We start from the raw sequence: 19428 nt of genomic DNA, 5'->3' as shown, positions 1-19428 counted from the left end.
TTTATAAAAATAAGAAGTTTACTGATGGCTGAAAAGCTCAATGGGAAGATTCATTATCAGAAAGAGGGTTTAGGGCAGAGACTGATCATATAAACTTTTAATACCAGTAAAAGCTTTTTTTAATGACTTTGGGGTAATCCTTAAAAGCATGGGGTTGTGCCTTAACTAGCAGTTATTTAAACCTAAGAGTGGTGTCCTCAATCAATAACAGAGTCTGGCTTAAGTTCAGCAACAGAAACTGTAGAGATCCCAGCAGCTCTGGGGTCATAAAAGTACAAAAGGAAGAGGGAGTGGAGGGATAGTTGTAATGTGTATACCAAGTTACTGACACCGAAAAAGAAGAGGGCCCGGGTAAAACCACCTGGCTAATTACACAACAGGAGCAGCAGTGGAAAAAAAAAATTAGTAGATTTTAGGTTTTCCTCTGTGTTTTAACCCCCCAGTGGTATCCGTGCAGGCTTGCGCACAGGAATGTCACTAGTGTTTAAAAGCAAATCTTTAGTAGTTTCTTTATATCCTTACAAAGTGCAGCAGGAATTGATTTTGCTCTCCCAATTGTTGCAAAAAGGAAAGAAATAACTCTTCCCCTCCTGCCTAAGTCACCCTACGTCCCCCACAAATTCAAAACCCTAAATTAGGCAAGACCTAATTTTGGTTTTGTCTTCTTCCAAATACACAATCAATGCATCACCCACCCCAAAAATAATAGTTCAATTAAAAAAATAAATAAATAGTGTGTATATTTCATGCTGCAAAAAAATGTCACAGAAATATGATTTTTTTTTTTTGGTTCTCCCTCCCCCAAACAAGCCATCAGGTATTTTCTCCCCCTTCCCGCGACTCAGACACGATGGTACATTCCAACTGGCAATGTGCATTTGTGTTATAAATGAGGTTCTGCTCCTTCACGGTCCCACATGCATCATGGAGCATCCAGCTAGCTGCAAAAGCCAGAGCAAAGGCCTCCAGGCTTTGAGTATGGTCCCTGCCTGTTCCTTTGGTCCATCTGTGAAGACTCCTTGCTGCTCCCAGGTCTGTACAGGTCTCTACTCTTGTCCTTCTCCATTAATTCCTGCATTCTGTTCCCATGTCTTGAGTCACTGGAGCTTCGTACCTAGCTTGCGCTGTCTGTTTCTGCAATGAGAACATAGAGGTGACAGAGTGAGGTAGATCCCCACCACCAGGCATCATAGCACACACAATGGATAAAGAGGTGGGAGGAATAAAATGAGCTGGATAGACCAGACCACCACATCCAATGTCAAGAGAGGTCATTCCTGCTTTTTACAGGCTCAGGTCTGGAATAACCAGAGGATCTGTACGTCACAACCAAAGTGCATTAGCAAAGAGGTGTATGTGAGAGACTAGACGTGGTTACACAGTGGCTACCCTATTGTGACTCCCTTTTTACAGAACACCAAATTCACCTCACACAGCACAAAATGGAGACTTACCACTCAGATGATTCTGCTCAAGTTATACACTTTACTGCATCCAGAGGGACCCTATACAACACGGGTTGCAACATTTGGTTTCTCCCCTACGGCTTTGTGTTTGGAATCATTTGTACTTGTTTAATCACTTTTTCCCCATTTCATACTGATTATATTTTAACCATACACTCTAATAGAGTCAACCCACAATTTGGCCTCTTTTCACACTCTATACTACCCTGTCCATAAAAGCTACCACATCAGTACTTTAAATAAAATCACAACTGATACAGGTAAATAAACCATTACCCTATTGGTGCATGTAACAGCTTAGATACACCTCCCTGTGTGCAGAACCTCCTACCATCCTGCTTACCTTGCCTCTGCTCTGGTGACTGTGTATTCAAACCACAGGATGTTGGGAATGAGGCTGGTATCTCTGATTAAAAAGAACTCTGAAGCTGGCCTAAAATTAACAAGGTTTGGGGGGAGAAAAAGAGGGTGAGAGAATTAAAACATTTTCTTTCCTAATTCCGATAAGCCATGGAGGAAATAGTGTGAAATTTACCACTGCTACCTGCAAGGCAAATCTGGACAGGTTTTGTGTATTTAGAAAACAGCACTATATTAAAGTCTACCAGGAAAAGTGCCATTCTTCCTCCCTTATTAGGAAGGTTTCTAGTCTAGCTAAATTTAACTAAGTTGCCATTTCACTTGATTCTCGTTTTTTGGTTTGGTGTGGTAAGAGGAGATCTGACCCACTGGACTCAGCCTTTCCATTACAGTGCGTTTGGAGAAACAGACGGGGAAGATCAGGAAGTAGCAGTTCCTGGAGGTGCTACCTCATAACACTGGGCTCTCCTCTAGCACCTTTCTTTCAAGGATCTCAAAGTACTTTCCGAACAATTATGCCTCACAATTCCTCCTCCCCCAAGAAGTAGGGAAGTATCCCCATTTTACAGATGGAGAAATGGTGGCACAAGTAAGTTAAAATGATTTGCTCATGGTCACACAGGGAATCAGTAAGCAGAGCAGGGAACAGAATCTAGTAGTCCCTATTCCCAGTCCCCTGCTCTAACCCCTAGACCAGTGGTCCCCAACCTTTTTGTGGCCAGGAGCACATTCATGTTTTCAGAAGAGTGTGGCAGGCGCCAACAATTTTTTAAGGCTTATTTTGTATTTGTACATGAAATACGAAAATCATCATATTTAGTATTACATAATATATGAATCCAGAGAGAAGCTGAAGAGAAGCCCTGAGGACAGAGAACACTGGAGCCCGCAGCACTCTGTCCCCGGCAGGCGCAGGGCCACAGCTTCTCTCCCCTGCTGGGTACTAGGCAGGCACACATAAATGCCATGGCGCCCGCAGGCACTGCGTTGGGGACCACTGCTCTAGACCATTGGGAAACTGTGCACAGTTTAAACCACTTTACATGGGGGTTTGCATTCCTATAGAACATCATAACAATCATTTGGTTTCACGGACTGAAGTATCCCATGATTGGTTTTCTTACACCATACGGTATGAATTCTCTATCCCTGTGCAGGTTGACTAGGACTTTACTCCCTTGCAAGGGTGTCATGCTGCTCCAACTACCAGTTGGGTTCAGCATATTTCAAGAGGTAAACACTGTTGTGGCCCCTTTTGTGGTACATGGAGTAAACTCGAGGCATACAGTGCTGGACAAGTATCTGGTTCTGCAGGAGGGTGAGGCCTTGGGGGATTAAAACATAACACAGAATAGCATAAAAGGTTTTTACCACGCAGCTATCCTTGGGAACAAAGGAGTTAAGATCTCCTGTGTGAATGCAAACCAGGCTATGGCCATGATGCTTCCTGCAACACCTCCGTATAAGACCTGGCTCCAGGTGTGGTAGAGCAGATAGACCCTTCAGATGAAACAAGAAAGGAGAATTACCAGAGTCAGGATTTCAGACAAAATAAGGGCATCACACAGTTGGTTACAGTGTTTTACAGGCCCCTGTAAAGGCCAGAGGAAGGTTATCTTCCAGATGTGAAACAGCCAAGTGGCACCTATTTAAAAGATATTGAATCATAAAAATGTAGACCTGGAAAGGACCTTGAGAGATCATGCAGCCCATCCTCCCATGCTGAGGCTTCCCCACATCCACTAATGGATAATCAGGAAACAACTTAGGCCCTTCTGTGTACATAAGTTTCTGTTTAGGAATATTCCTAAGTCTGAAAAGCCCAATACCTAAGAAGGTGTCTGCGTGTTTCCCACAGTAGGAGTTCAGACTGGCTGGGGGCCTCTTGCTGCAGGTCCCAGAAGAGAATTTTCCAGAGCCAGCCGCAGATCCTTCAGTAACTCTCCAAAGCCTGGATTTAAAGGCTTTCAGAATATATAGTAATTTTCACTCCATGCATCTGAAGAATTGTTTTTTCTTTAACCTACAAAAGCTTATGCCCAAATAAATCTGTTCATCTTTAAGGTGCTACCAGACTCCCCATTGTTTGAGAATATATAGTGTGAAGGGAACTTGTTTTGTCATGGTTTTTGCTCACCTCAAATTTAGCAGTATGAAGGCTCTATTGCTGCAGACAGCGTACAGCTTTTTAGCTGGTAGTGGTCACAGCAGTAATGATCTATTAGATTATCCTGGCACATAGACATTACTCACACAGACTAAGTCTGTTCATACTGCAAGATGATGGAAGCCAAACAATTGTGACTACATTTAGACTGACTCTACAAGATGTCATTTCAGTCAATACTAAATGCTGCAGAAGGTACTGGTCCATGACCTAGCTCAATGCTTTTCTGGATTAGTGCAGAAAAGGGATGAGGCAGACAAAATTACTCTGTCCATATCCTGGACATGGAGGCCAGAGAGAATGAGGAGGGAAGCACTGGTCTTCAGTTTTGCAGATCCATCTGTGAAGACAGAGATGCAGGACTCGATGCAAGTCCCTCCTGCTGTCTATGACCAACTCTCTTCACAATGATCCAGCCTCCACATAGTTCGGTTTGCAGCCATGGGGCCCCAGTGCAATCATATAAGCTTAAACCACCCATTGGACTGCAATTTTTGAAGTGACTATCGAGGGACATAAGTAGACCAGGAAAAAAAATCCAGAGAAAAAAGAAAGAGCTCCCATTCTGAAGAGTCCCTGGCAACCCTCAGCCCCTGGTATTTCTGGCACAGTTATCCGGAACTGAACCACAAATGGGGGAGGATAAAGTGCTGCCAAAAACCCACAAGGCCAAGGGTTAGTACACAGGAATAAGACAAATGGCTGCTCCATACCTACTATATGAGACTAGAAAGGCCACTGTGACAAGGCAGATGGATAGGATGTGTCGCCACAGTAAATCCAGAAACCTGGCATTGTTTGTTTGGTGCATTCTGGAAAAAAGAAAGAGACAGGAGGAAAGCCATTAGTGCAGTGGAAAAGAGATGGTGATAGGGAGCGGAACAGTCCCTATATCCCACCGCTCCAAATTACAGTGACCTAAGGAAGCCATAGCCCTCACTGATGTCATGGATAACCTCTTAACACTCCAGTGCTAATTTATCCAACTGCTGCTGCCAAGAGGATGCAAGTGAGAAAGCCCATCCCCAGTGTCCAGGTGTTAATGGAGATCACTACAAAGGGAGCCAATGTGCCCATGGTACCATTATGTCTGGTGTGGGAGGCGCACAGAGTGCATATGCAACCATCATGCCTGAGATCTCCTTATAGCTGGTCACTTGTGCTTGGCTACAGTATAAGAGGGTTGTCTGGTCTCTCATCTGCTCTTCCATATTCTAGAGCTGCAGGAGGTAGCCATAGCTGAGCAATGAGGACTTCAGAAGGGGAGTCCTACACCAGAGAATGCAAGCCTAGCACCAGGCAGCAGAGACAAACCATGAATGGGTCATGCGAGAAGGCAGCAGAAATCACTGCAGAGGTTGCAGGGACAAACTCTCTAGTACAAGGGAGAATAGCCTCATGAGAAGATAGCTCTTCTCTCTTTCTCTCCTCCTTCCTACTTCCCCAATTGCATTCCAGCATGGATTTTGGCAGTCTCAGAATTCAACACGATTCAAAAGAGACTGCATCAGCACAGTCATATTCCGAAGGACTCATGCTACTGGGAGCAATGGCATCAGGGGACACCTTCCCCTCACTCCTGCCTTCCCCTCCCTAATCAACATTCTCAGGCAGCGGCAGAGCCCATAGTCCTATATTCAATCTGGGATGAACTCACTCCAGAGGGAATCCCACCCCACCACAACAGATTGCACAGGTCCTGGAATTCAGCTCTACCTATAGGAAGGAAAGGCATGCCACCAGAAGGTAGCCACCCGTTCCAAATGCCCCCAGAGGTCAAAAGTGTAAAACAGCCAAAACCTAATGAAGAAGCTTCACCTTAAATAAAGAAACAGGAACGAGTAAACAGAGAAAAACCACATGAACTGAGAGTGACTGGATGGCATCCCGTATTTTGTAGTCACCGTTGAATGGGCTTCTGGGAAGAGAAGAAGAAACAGTACGCTCAATACAGAGCAGTAGCCTGAAAACTTTAAAGATCCAGCCAGGGCACAGTGTTGGGGTCCGTGTGTGAATTTACAATATATTTCTCTGATCAGCTGCACTGTAAGAGTCCCTTCCCAACCCCCATATGAACGTGCAAACACAACACACCAGACCTGAGACAAAACCATCCTTCAACCCAATTATCATCACCACAGTTCAAAGATAACTCACGTACCCGTTCTTTCCCCCAAGCCACCAGGCCATACTTGCCTTCACAGGGCCGTGGCTCACGGATAATATTCTTTATTAGCCAGTTCACTCCTTCGTTGAATGCCAGCCCCCCTAAGAAAGATATCTGTGAAAGAGACAATTGTGTTAGCCTATGACTCTGCATCCATCCCTCAACTTCCTACTGTGTCATCTCAACAGTGATGCATCTCATTAAACCTTTGTGACAAATTTTCCTTAAAGGGACACAGTCTCACTTTTTTTTTTTTTAAACTACTACAGTTACAAGTAACACTTGAGATTACTCTAAACAAAAGAGATTAGAAAGAATATTTTTCAGTCTATTTACTTCGTGCATTTGATAGCACTTTGTATATATTCAGTTTCCCCTGTTTGCGGGAGTCTTTCACAGAGCAACAGAAGAGAGAATAATAATAATTAAAAAAATAGAAAATATTGGCAGAGGGACTCCAAGAGAGTGTCATAGCTGGAATTTTTTTTTAAATGGTCTAGATTTTAAATTGACAATATGTTTTCAACTGTTTGCTGCAGACAAACAGAGGGAGCACATATGATGCTATTGATATGCTCTGCTTAAAAGGGCGGCTTTTTATTTTATTTTTCTCTTCAGTGAGCAGCTTACAAAAAATAATTATCATCCTGAAGCAGTTCCCCACAAATTTCTAACATCTTTAAAGGCAAGGCACGTTCTGGGCCTGGCCAGATTATAAAAACAGTATCAATTTCCCTCTGTAGTCCAAAATACTCCTTCCCTCTTTTAGCCCTACCATCCTGGCCAAATTCCAATCTGCATAATTGTATTCTGCCTCCCTAAATTCCTCCTCCAGTTTCAAATAGTTATGGGATTTTTCACTTCCTGAGCTAAACTGTGGGTCGGTATACTGTGTGCTGCTAAAGAGCTGTCACATTCCAACCCAAGGGTGGCTCCTTTCTATAGGTAGAATTAGTAATCAGCATTAACACTAACACTTTAAGGCTTTGGCTACACTTGCACTTCAAAGCGCTGCCGTGTTAACTTTGGCTCAAAACTTTGGCTCAAAACCGTGTTAATTTTGGCTCAATTAACTGTTTCTCTGACGAGCTCTAGCACCTCCACGTTTAGAGCAGGAAGGCGGGATCTGCCAGGGAATGGTCCTGGACTCAGAGAGGTACCTTTTGCTTTTTCTAGGAAAATCTACGGATACATGGATGAGTTATAAGCCTCCAGGCTTTGCCATTTACACAAGATCAGTAGAGAGTGGTAGCAATTTGCTGCTACAGTCTCTTGAACATCCCATCTACTACAGCCCTACAGAGCTTTTTTTAAAACATGGTAACTGAACTGAGAATGCTTCCAGGCAGAGCTAGAGCTCTGGACAGGGGACAGTGAGGCATCTGCCTACTGACCCTCTGGGCTGAGCGAGAGGAGGAAATGCCTTCCCCAGTTTAGAGAAGCAGCATTCCTTCAGCACCCATTTCTCATTGGCAGGTGCAGTAAGAGCTCCTCATTATGATTCAAGTTACTTTTACCATTGGAGGAAGGTGTTCTGGGCACCAGCAGAACAGCATTAGTTTTAGTCTCAGATCTACTACCTGGTGCTTATAATTCTTTGCACTTCACAGGCTGCAAAATCAACATTAGGAAATGCCAAAATTATGGTTGTTTATGCAACATTAATTCAGCCTCCTCGTTCATAGACTTTATGATACAGTCTTTAATTATGTCTTCACACACTGTTTGTTTTAGAGGATCCCTGCCTGCCTCATTCACTGCACAGGAGAGACAGTGAATGAGGTAGAGAGTTGCAAGAAGAGACAAAAAAAAAAGATATTCTGTGTTTCAGGCCTCCACTAGGCCCAGTACAGCTCGGTCTATTTCTGACTTCGCAGTGGACTTCCTATCATAATAAATATAACCCGCTTGTGCATGCAAAGATTTCATGGAGAAATATCTTATTTTTGAATGCTTTACCTTGCAACTGTAAAAAAAAAAAACAAAACAAAACAAAAAACCCCACAAACCTTAAAAGAATGTTAAACTGTAACACATATGTACAGGTCAAATGCAGTGGCAGTTTAATACCTGGTGCTTCAACTATCAAGGTACCATAACCTCCCCTACAAAGGGGATGGATGCAACAAGCCTTTTCCATCTCTATGATCTTTACTGTATTATATACACACACACACACCCCCAATATACTTCTTATATACACATTATACAATCTCTCTCTCAGAAGGTCCCAGAACACTTACCTTACAATCTCTCTCTATGTAGAGAGCGAGCAAGAGATTGTAAAATAAGCATCTCTGTGCGTGTGTATATTTATTTATTTAAGGATCTTCTGGGACGAAAGGCACCATATAAAGATAAGTGAATTTAGGGCTTAAGGAAGCTGGATTCACAGTCCTAAAACTGTCTTCTATTTACGGAGCAGATATAACATAGGCAGTGGCAATGCAAGCTCCCTCCATGCATGCCCTGTGCCAAAGTGACCCAATCTTCAGCAGGTATCACCTCTAGAAATGAAAGAAGGTTTCAGTCTTTATGACTGATTCTATCTTCAGTATTTCTGCTGATTGCTAAAATGGGGAGGTCAATTTGTGCCTAATTTGATTTTTTTTCTATGATAAAGAAAACTGCCCATTAGAGATTGGACTGGAATTACCAATTCAGGTCACATAGGCTTCCAAGAAGCCTTTAGATAGCTACTGAAAGTCATAACAACTTCCTTGGGCAGCAATCACACTAGTAACCTAGAGGTTTATTACCAATCCCCTGAACCGTTCAGTGCCCATGACAGTGTTGCTTTATATAAACATAGCAATATCAGAAACCTGATGTCATAATCCTACTACTGACTCCATTTCACCTGTTTGTTTACAAAAGGCAAATATTATGAATGGCTTGTAATCCCTTGTATGGAATGTATTCAGCCATCCCATCCTAGCTACTTGTCAGGACAAATAGCAGAGACCTTGAGGCATGCTGTATCGCGAAAAGACTAGCTTCTGATCAGGAGAGAAGTAGGAGTCACTCCTACTCTCGCTGTTTCACATACAGAGATGAAATAGGCTTTGCAGGCGCGCACAGCCTGATTTCCAGAGGTCCTGAATACTCACAACACCAGATAGACTTGTGGGCGCTCACACTCCCAAAAATCTGACCCTTAACGACTAAGATGACCAGCAAGGCTGCCTCTTATTGAAACTGGCATCAGCGTCGGTGATCTTCACAGATTAATGCAAACATACAGCACCAAGACAATGACATGGGGAAACCCATTTAGAAAAGAATCTGAAAAATAAAATCACTTAAACATTGGGTAATAAAGCTTTACAACCTCTTGGGGAGAAAAACAAAACAAATACAAGAATCACTTTGTCCTCCATCAAGATGCAGCCAATCTTAGACAGATGTCTTACAGAACAAGGCAACATGACAAACAGCTGAGAAGAAGTGAAGAATATTGTATTCACCTGCCACCAGAGGGACAATTTAGAGAGGCCGAACATAATTATCCAGACTGAAATTACCAGTAGTATACTGGCTGAACATCTCCTCATTTTACAAAAAGTATCAGTGACCACAAGTGATCAGGACCCATGTTTACATCTCATCCAACAGACAGCACCTCCATCAGCACAACCCTTCCAGAGGGGAAGTGCATCCCACAGAATTACAAATACCATCTCCTGCAGCATATGAGGTATTCTTCCTATTCCTGTATCTCCCGTTCATCCTGCATGACCCTGCTTAGCCCAAGGTCTCATGGGATCACAGCACAAGACAGAAATAATAATAATATTAAAGTCCCACTTTAGTTTCTCACAAAGAGAGGCAGAAAATTTGCAACAGTCACTGAAATGTATGGCATGTCCTGGTCCAGGAATTCAGGGAAGGGACACTATAGGGCAAGACAGGGCAGTGAACTAAGGCCTGACAGTCATTCAAGAGTATCACAATTAATTGTGATTTCCTCTAGGCAAAGAGGTCACATTTGTTATGGTAGCTCTGTAATGGCAAATCTCTCCTGCCTTCGCCTCCCTTCTCGTGTCTCCTGCCACGTGAAGTACCTGGGGTGGAAAGAGGAAGACTTACCGTATGAAGCTCTCTCTTGAATATGATGAGTGTAACAAAGCCAACTATGATGAAAATTGGACAGAGACTCAAGTAGGCTAAGAGCTGACCAGAGAAATCACCTGAGGAAGCAAACGAGAGAAACAAATCAGCCCGCATTTTGTGTGTGCTTGCCAGCCATAGAGACTCCCATTTGCTAGTGCTTCGGAGCTCACTGACAGCAAAGGTGTGAGTTCACCAGATCAATGGCCTAGCATTATATGACAGACCCAGGCTCCCTTCCTTGGACTCAGCATTTCATCCCAAGTGCTAGCAGGGACTGAAAGTGCTGAAGAGCAAGAAGAGTGGTAGTTATTAGCTTCAGGATTGGGACCTGAGGGAAAACGAAATGAGCCTAGCATAATTCAACTGGAATTTCTGTCCGCCAGCTTACAACATGTATTGAGAGGCTGAGTAGTTTCCCACCTAGACAGCCTCCCATAGCTAGAGTTGGGAAGCTGCATTACAGAATCTCACAGAAGAAAACAAAGTGTCTCAAGAGCTATCTGTAATGGCTTTGGATAGAATGGATCGGGGCAGACAAATGTCAGAGGTGAAAAATGGCAATACATGGTACACACTATATGACTCAGTCCAAATCACCCTTGCTTACTGCCAAAGCACCATATCTATTTGTTCACTTAAAAGAACACGTGGTCCCCACGAACTCTTTTGGAAAAGGTAAGCCTAGGCTCAAAGCAAACAGGAAAGTGCCAAAGTCATTTTGCTCCAAGATCAGCTTCTCACCACAAGGGGAGTTTTTCCATTTATTTTTAATAGAAGGTATTGTAAGAGACACATAAAACAGCAAAGAGTCCTGTGGCACCTTCTAGACTAACAGATGTACTGGAGCATGAGCTTTCATGGGTGAATACCCACTTCGTCTGTTAGTCTATAAGGTGTCACAGGATTCTTTGCTGCTTTTACAGAACCAGACTAACACGGCTACCCCTCTGATACTTGACCACATAAACCAGCAGCATCATTTGAAGATGCCAGTCATCATTGCAGATTCAATATGAAACTCACAGGGCAAAAAAAAAGACATCCCAAAAGGCTACACTGGAGATATTTTTAAAGAAGGACCGGTATCAGCTGAATCAAGAAAGGGTCAAAGCCATTCTATGCTAATATCCAAAAGACAGCAAGATCCTTCCTATCTCACCACATGGCCACAGAAGGATCAATCCCCATCACTAAGCACCTGATCCCTCCTGCCCACCCGTTAAGAAAAGAGAATATTTCTGCATGACTAAATACCTGATTCCTTCCTAAATCAATTTCACTTCTTTCCACTGCATAATACAGAATGTTTCCCCCAACACACTCTAATTGCCTCATTTTGAGCTGAGCAGCATTGGACATGATGAACTTTAACTTCAATCCCTGAACGAAAGTATTCTCACTGTTACAAAGTTCACATTGCTGGGTGTATTGCCAGATGGTTGTTCAGTCACCTCAGACACACGGTGCATACTCCCTTCTCATGGCCGGCTCTGTGTCACTTACAACTGGAAAGCACCAAGAGCATCAACACCAAGAGAATGGGCTGATGAGTTTCATTCTGCAAAACCAATGGGAACTTGGAGTTAATTGCAGAAGAGCCCTAAAAAGTTTTTTTGTTTTGATTTAACCTGGGGTCCCTTAATAGATCTTTGGCTCACTGACCTTGCACAGTCATTAACATCAATGCAAAGTGGGTTTCAAATGCTACCAGATCAGAATGGTAATGTTTTATGCCCACTTTGCACTGGTGTAAGGGATACCACAAGGTGCGAGTGACACCACAAGGTGCCAGAAAATAGAGAATCAGGCTCCTTACATCTAAACATCAAGAACTACATAAATGCAAGAGGAACTCCACTTTAAGTGACTGTTAACGTCATATGCCTTCAGACTGGACAACCAAAATTGTACTGAAGTCTTGGGTATGCTTTCAAGTAGTCTCAACTCAAGGATTATCTATTAGAGATGGTCTCTAGTTCAGGGATCATTGTTTATCAAAGCATTCACTTTGCTGTAGTATATATAAATTTTAAAATTTGGTTAGACTAAAATACTGTAAAATTAATTTAAAAAATAAATAAATTGCGGACAATTTTTACTTTGTTTTCTGAGGAGGGACTATATTTCTCCCATAGATGGTGTAAGAATATCTTTACAAGCAGCTGGTCTTAGATAAAGTCACATTGGATACAAAGTAGAACTACAGAGAGCATAACAAAGATTCCACCAATATCATATAGTAGAACCAATACGGCAAGTCAAGTAGTCAGCAATGGCTGGTGACCTGCGGAAGAACCTGAGGTCAAAATCCATGAACCAGAGCCTCAAACACAGAATGCTGTATAGATGTATAACAGGAATCATTTACTCAGGTAATCTGAATCCTGTTTGAAAAACTTGTTCAGCACTTGGAACTAGGGCTGTCAAGCAATTAAAAAAAATTAATTACGCTTAATCGTGCTGTTAAACAATACTAGAATACCATTTATTTAAATATTTTTGGATGTTTTCTACATTTTCAAACAAATTGATTTCAATTACAACACAGAATACAAAGTGTACAGTGCTCGCTTTATATTTATTTTTATTACAAATATTTGCACTGTAAAACACAAAAGAAATAATATTTTTCAATTCACCTAATACAAATACTGTAGTACAATCTCTTTATCATGAAAGTTGAACTTACAAGTGTAGAATTATGTACAAAAAAACTGCATTCAAAAAATAAAACAATGTAAAATTTTAGAGCCTACAAGTCCACTCAGTCCTACTTCTTGTTCAGCCAATCACTCAAACAAGTTTTTTTTTTACATTTGGAGGACATAATGCTGCCTACTTCTTGTTTACAATGTCATCTGAAAGTGAGAACAGGCATTCACATGGCATTGTTGTAGCTGGTGTCGCAATATATTTACATGCCAGATGCGCTACAGATTCATATGTCCCTTCATGCTTCAACCACTATTCCAGAGGACATACATCCATGCTGATGATGGATTCTGCTCAATAACAATCAATAACAGTGTGGACCAACGCATGTTTATTTTTTCATTATCTGAGTAAGATGCCACCAGAAGAAGGTTGATTTTCTTTTTTGGTGGTTTGGGTTCTGTAGTTTCTGCATCGGAGTGTTGCTCTTTTAAGACTTCTGAAAGCATGCTCCACTCCTCATCCCTCTCAGATTTTGGAAGGCACGTCAGATTCTTAAACCTTGGGTTGAGTGCTGTAGCTATCTTTAGAAATCTGATATTGGAACATTCTTTGCGTTTTGTCAAATTTGCAGTGAAAGTGTTCTTAAATCAAACAACATATGCTGGGTCGTCATCCGAGACTACCATAACACAAAATATATGGCAGAATGCAGGTAAAATGGTGGATCAGGAGACATATAATTCTCCTCCAAGGAGTTCAGTCACAAATTTAATTAAACACTTTTTTTTTATTATTATTAAAACAAGCATCATCAGCATGGAAGCATGTCCTCTGGAATGGTGGTCCAAGCATGAAGAGGCATATGAATGTTTAGCAAACCTGGCTTGTAAATACCTTGCAATGCTGGCTACAAAAGTGCCATGCTAACGCCTGTTCTCATTTTTAGGTGACACTGTAAATAAGAAGCAGGCAGCATTATCTCCCGTAAATATAAACAAATTTGTTTCTCTTAGCGATTGGCTGAACAAGAAGTAGGACCGAGTGGACTTTTAGGCGCTATAAAGTTTTACATTGTTTTGTTATTTAGTGCAGTTATGTAACAAAAAAATAAGTCTATATTGGTAATTTGCACTTTCACGATAAAGAGATTGCACTACAGTACTAGTATGAGGTGAACTGAAAAATACTATTTCTTTTGTCTGTCATTTTTACAGTGCAAATATTCGTAACCAATAGTAATATAAATTGAGCATTGTATACTTTGTTTTCTGTGTTGTAATTGAAATTAATATATTTGAAAATGTAGAAAAACATCCAAAAATATTTAATAAATTTCAATTGGTATTCTATTGTTTAACAGTGCGAGTAAAACGGATTAAATTTTTTAATCACAATTAATTTTTTTAGTAAATTGCGTGAGTTAACTGCGATTAATCGACAGCCCTACTTGGAACAGAGCAGTGTTATCTATAATCATATATTAAACACTATTAATACCAGTAGGGTTCTAGCAGAGCCATATTCTAAAGCCATACTACAGAGTAGACTATGTAGGTGGAGAGATACTTAAGTAGTGATGTGTTGACTGTGAGTGACTGTTTCTTGCCTGGCTCTCAGGAAAGAGACCCTGCCTGTCCACACTGGTCAAGCAAACCATGCTAGAAACCTGCTAGCAATAATGTACTCACTAGTTTAGTAGATGGTTGTAGCTAGTGCAGCTCTGATCCAACGGCGGAAAGGGAATTAAATCTTCGATGGATAAAGCATTGGGGGCAGAAGGGGAATCTGAGAAAACAAGGCCAGCTATGTTTATATTATAATATTTTCAAGTTTTAGAAGTGGCACAAGTAGATAATATATTATCTATTCTTAAAGAAGTTTATTCCCAGGGAAAAATTAATAAGCGGCTAAAAAATTAAGTGCTTCCATGGACCTGGTTTAAAAACAAGATTATTTAACTATTTTTTAGTTTCCCCACTCCCCAAACCTCTAATATCTTAAAAGGGATGGCGTAAGGTTGATAAGAACGATTCCATGAAAAACAAAAAATTCAGTATTAAGTTTTATTTTAACTCAAACATTCCCTAGAGCATTTTGGGCTCAAGAAACAAAAGATGAAACTGACTACTTTATTTTAAGTTATCCAAAATGCAAATGGATGAAGCAGCAGTCATGGTGAAAAGCACATTAGATTTTCTACATTAGCCTCTGGCTATATTTATATATTTATTTTAAAGTATGATTTTTACCCAGCATCCCCTTTGGCACTGACTGGAAAGATGTGAGATTTATCACTTAAGCATAACCTGAATGTAATGTGAAAATATGAATTAATGGCACAGTTACCACATCCTATCACGGGGTCTTGTTTTACCGCTGTCACCACTGTTTCCTATAGAAATGTCTATTTGTGGCAGCGCTGTTTATCGCACAAACTTGCGGAAAAAGAAGCAACCACAGACATAGAATATCAGGGTTGGAAGGGACCTCAGAAAGTCATCTAGTCCAACCCCCTGCTCAAGGAGGACCAATCCCCTGACAGATTTTTGCCCCAGATCCCTAAATGGCCTCCTCAAGGATTAAACTCACAACGCTGGGTTTAGCAGGCCAATGCTCAAACCACTGAGCTATCCCTCCCTCCATAGTCGGTTACATGATATGAATACTTTCCACTCCATCAATACTTTCTACACTGATGGTAAATGCATGAAGTGTTGTCACTTGTCTTATTTTTCATGAGACTGTCCATATCCTGCCAGTACAACTTACAGGACATTAAGAACAGTCTCAAACTATCTTTGAGGATGATGTGATGCTGTGGCATGACAAGGTTCACATCACATCATGATACATTTCCGCTGGAAAACCAAGCTTAAAGCACTAAGATATGAAAGCAGCATTGGCTCTGAAGAGCTACAGTCCCAGCAGAAGTCACAATAAAGAACAGTGGAAGAAAAAACATTCTTCTAGAACATACAGTCAGCTAGTTAAGTAGCAACAACTAAGTGCTAAACAACTATATTTTTAAATTTTTTAAAACTATATTTTAAATTTCTGCACACATGCAGAACCCTTTGCTGCTTATATGCCTCATTTACTTATACATACTAACTTTGTTAGTGCCCAGCGCCACCTAAACATGTTTAGCTTCTCAAAGTCTAGAATTTTTAAAAGGGTACTACGCAAAATTCTCCATATTTCTTTAAGAACAAGAATTGCTATGCCACATCTTTCTATATCAAGGTCAATTTCTCAAAACAGAGCCTCTTACGGACACCTCCCTTCATTTTTCTTAAAGAAACGAGAAGTCAGAGATCCTTAAAAATCCCAGTTGTCCTGAAGAAAAACATGCTCATATGCTTATATAATACCAACAGACCCTGGTTGTCAGTGAGCAGGATCGAACCTGGGACCTCTGGAGCTCAGTGCATGAGCTAAAAGCCAATTGGCTGTTAGCTAAGGGCAGACTCAGTCTCTTTCTCTCTCTCTAAGTGGTCTCAGTGCCACTAGATGGGACAGAACATCACACCCAGAAGGTGTGTGGGTTACACTTACATGCACACATACCAGGAACATAATGTTTCTCCAGTGGAATTCACCTTGCAGACAAGAAATCCCTTAACAGCACAGATAGAATTTTAAGGTTCCAGGACTATACATGAAAGTGATATTCGGACAGTATTAAGACAAGCTTGAAAAAAAGATCTCCTTTAATACAATGGGAATAGCTGCTGAGTTATGTCTCACCATTATGTTTCTGTGATGTTTATTTCTCCTTCCTGCATGCCGAATTTTACATTTATTAGTAATAATTATTTGACTGGTGCTTGCGGCCACCACTGCTCCTATCTCTCCAGGCCTCTTTGCAGTTTTCTTCTGTCACAGTGTGTTTGCTACTTCTCCAAATTAGATGCGGAGAATGATCACTCCTGAATTACACCAAAGGAACACTCAACAAAGACATGGAGCGGCTATGCCAGGGGTAGAGAAAGGCTGTTTGGTCAAAAAGTTCCCTCTGGAAACTCTGGACTGGAATTCAAAACCAGGGAGCATCATTTTTTGGCAACTGAAAAACAGGATGGCAGCAGGTCTCCAGCCACATTAAAGGTCTCCTGAGATGAGAGATTTTAAGGACCATTGCCACAGTGCATCAGACCACTGGGTCTTCAGGAAGAATTTTAGGGGAGAATATAATTACTAACATTGGACTTTCACCACGTCATGCAAGCTAACACTCCGTCACCAAGAATAAATAAATAAATAAATAAACCCCAACACCACCAGAAGTGCTGTTTAGAGAACTTCAAAGTACCAACCCAACCTGCCCTTGCTAGCTAGAGAAACTAGTATCATAACACAAAATAGGCTGGACTGCAAGCATGCAATGTCAAGAGACAATATGGAGTCCGGTGGCATCGGACTCCTTGTTGTTTTTGTGGATACAGACTAACACACCCTGATAAATGGGATCACAATGGGACAATATGGGATCGTACTGAATCACAATGATGCAACAACTGGGAAAGGATCTGTCCTGCAAGGTTAACCCCTGTTGAAGGGACTTTGACAGCTGCCCTTCTAAGTACTACTCAAGTCCCCAAATCAAGCCCTGTAAAAAAGTTTCCATGCAAGGAGCCCAGAGGTTGTAATCTGCACATCTCCCCCCATCTGACCAAAGCTCAACACTCCAAAAATATACAGTCTGCTTACACAGTCCTGCCTACCCAGAACCCACTAAAAATAATCCTGAAAACTATTTCAGGACCAGGACAACATCACTGCAGCACCACAAAACAACAATGCTTTCAGTCATGACAGCATTTCATCGGGACGCCACGAGAACAAGTCACTACAACATCATGGGGATATGACAGTTCAATGCTGCAACACAGGAATGCAAGGTGACATGCGTACCACGTTGTGAGATGGCAACATAATGTGGGGACAACTTGCATCCCAGCATCTCTGTGCCACTAAGGCAACTCTACAGCATGGCAGCTCAGAACACAACAAGACAGTAAGAGAGAATGGTGACACAGTGATGTCATGACACAGTAGTACTGTGAAGTGATACTGCAACCTCCAGTTGTGAGAGGAGAGGTGCACCCTTGGTGTTAGCACATGGCAGTGACAGCATAACGAAGAGTAACGAGAAGACACTGTAATGAGAGATGGCAAGGCAGCAACGTGGAGGGGTGACATGGTGACACACCTCAAGGCAGTGACACGTCATGATCCCCAGGAGCCTGCTGCAGTGGGGCTGAGGCAGGTCCCCTGGGACCCTGTCACCTCCATGCACTCAGCAGCCCCTGAAGCTAAAAGTCCAGAGCCTGGGATAAGCACATGCGCAATATGGAGCACAGAGGGATCACTATCTGGTAGTAAGTCCCGCAGCACCAGTGCGCATGCGCATCCCTCCGACCCTGAGCTGTTGGTCAATGGCTCACTATTTGGCAGCTGCCACCCCGGCGCTGGGACCCCAATCAGCCTGAGCTGAGAGCTGCACACTCTCGTGGAACCGGGACCACAGAGGAGACTGTAGAGATATTCAAGCGAGCTTTACCTGCAAAATACTCGACATGGGTGAGGGAGACCGGCCGCCAGGGAGCAGGGAGCGAGCACTCTCCGACTGCGGCCATTTTACCCGGATACCGGGCCGGGCCGCCACAGCCAATCGGAGCGCACGCAAGGGGCGGAGCGGCCAATGGGCGGGGAGTTAAAACTGGATAACCAATGGCTAGGCGCGGCAGGTGAGGCGCCAACCAATCAACAAAAATCTAATTAAAAATCCAATCCGGGGAGCCAGATACCCAATGAGAGGCTCGTATTGCTGTCCAATCCAAGCGAGACACAGGTAGCTATAGTCCCAATCAGGATAAGGCGGGGGTTATAATGTTTTATCATTGGTGAACAAAATTATGCAGATTAGCCAATCAGCAGTTGCACTTGGTCTCATTCTTAGCCAATCAGATGTTTGGATAGGTGGTGGATAAGGGGTCTAAGGGGTGAGAGGGGCAAGCTGGCAATTTTGAGTTAAAATGGCTTCCTCGCCCCTCCCCCAACCCAAGCAGGGCAAAAGCAAATGGGGGTGGTTCTCAAACAGCAGCCTTATGAGCTGTGAGGCCCAGAATTACCTCACCTCCTAGTCCTGTTGACAGAAAATGGGGGAATAGGGGCATTTACTTCAGCCCTTACCCCCATTGATAGGGAATGGGGGACCAGAGTTGACTCACCCCCCAAGCTCACTGACAGAAACACAGGTTGGGGGACCAGGACCAGAGTTAACTCACCCCCAGTCCCATTGATAGAAAATGGGACCTGAGGGAATGAACCCATGAGTTGCCTCCTTCACTGGTCCTGTTGACAGATAATGGATGTAGGGGCAAAGGGCTCTGGCTTGCTTCCCTCGGTGGTCCTGTTGCCAGAAAATGGGGAGACAACAGAAGGAAATGGGGCTGTGAGGTTTCTCTCCCTCAACCTGAAAAAAAAGAGAAGGGGGA

The 19428-nt window shown here is 42.5% G+C and overlaps 1 protein-coding gene across 2 annotated transcripts; it reads right to left on the bottom strand.

Annotated features, from left to right (window-relative positions):
• Nucleotides 1-718: 718 nt before the first annotated feature.
• Nucleotides 719-18602, bottom strand: DOLPP1 (dolichyldiphosphatase 1). Of its 2 annotated transcripts, XM_044992399.1 has the most exons (9): nt 18492-18601; nt 10250-10350; nt 6190-6274; nt 5812-5911; nt 4707-4805; nt 3198-3326; nt 1810-1899; nt 1455-1505; nt 719-1134 (listed from the first exon to the last, which is right to left on the bottom strand). In XM_044992399.1, exons 1-8 carry the CDS (start codon nt 18565-18567, stop codon nt 1472-1474), a joined length of 714 nt encoding a protein of 237 aa, XP_044848334.1. In that variant the 5' UTR covers nt 18568-18601; the 3' UTR covers nt 719-1134; nt 1455-1471. The 2 variants fall into 2 exon arrangements, with proteins under 2 accessions (XP_044848334.1, XP_044848333.1); XM_044992398.1 differs by lacking the exon at nt 1455-1505 and having other exon boundaries at nt 18492-18602.
• Nucleotides 18603-19428: the final 826 nt, after the last annotated feature.

This window comes from Mauremys mutica, chromosome 18 (assembly GCF_020497125.1).
Source record: "Mauremys mutica isolate MM-2020 ecotype Southern chromosome 18, ASM2049712v1, whole genome shotgun sequence".
In the NCBI taxonomy this organism is placed as follows: Eukaryota; Metazoa; Chordata; order Testudines; family Geoemydidae; genus Mauremys; species Mauremys mutica.
Note: the sequence above shows the minus strand (reverse complement) of the source record. Positions and strands in the feature narration are given on the sequence as shown.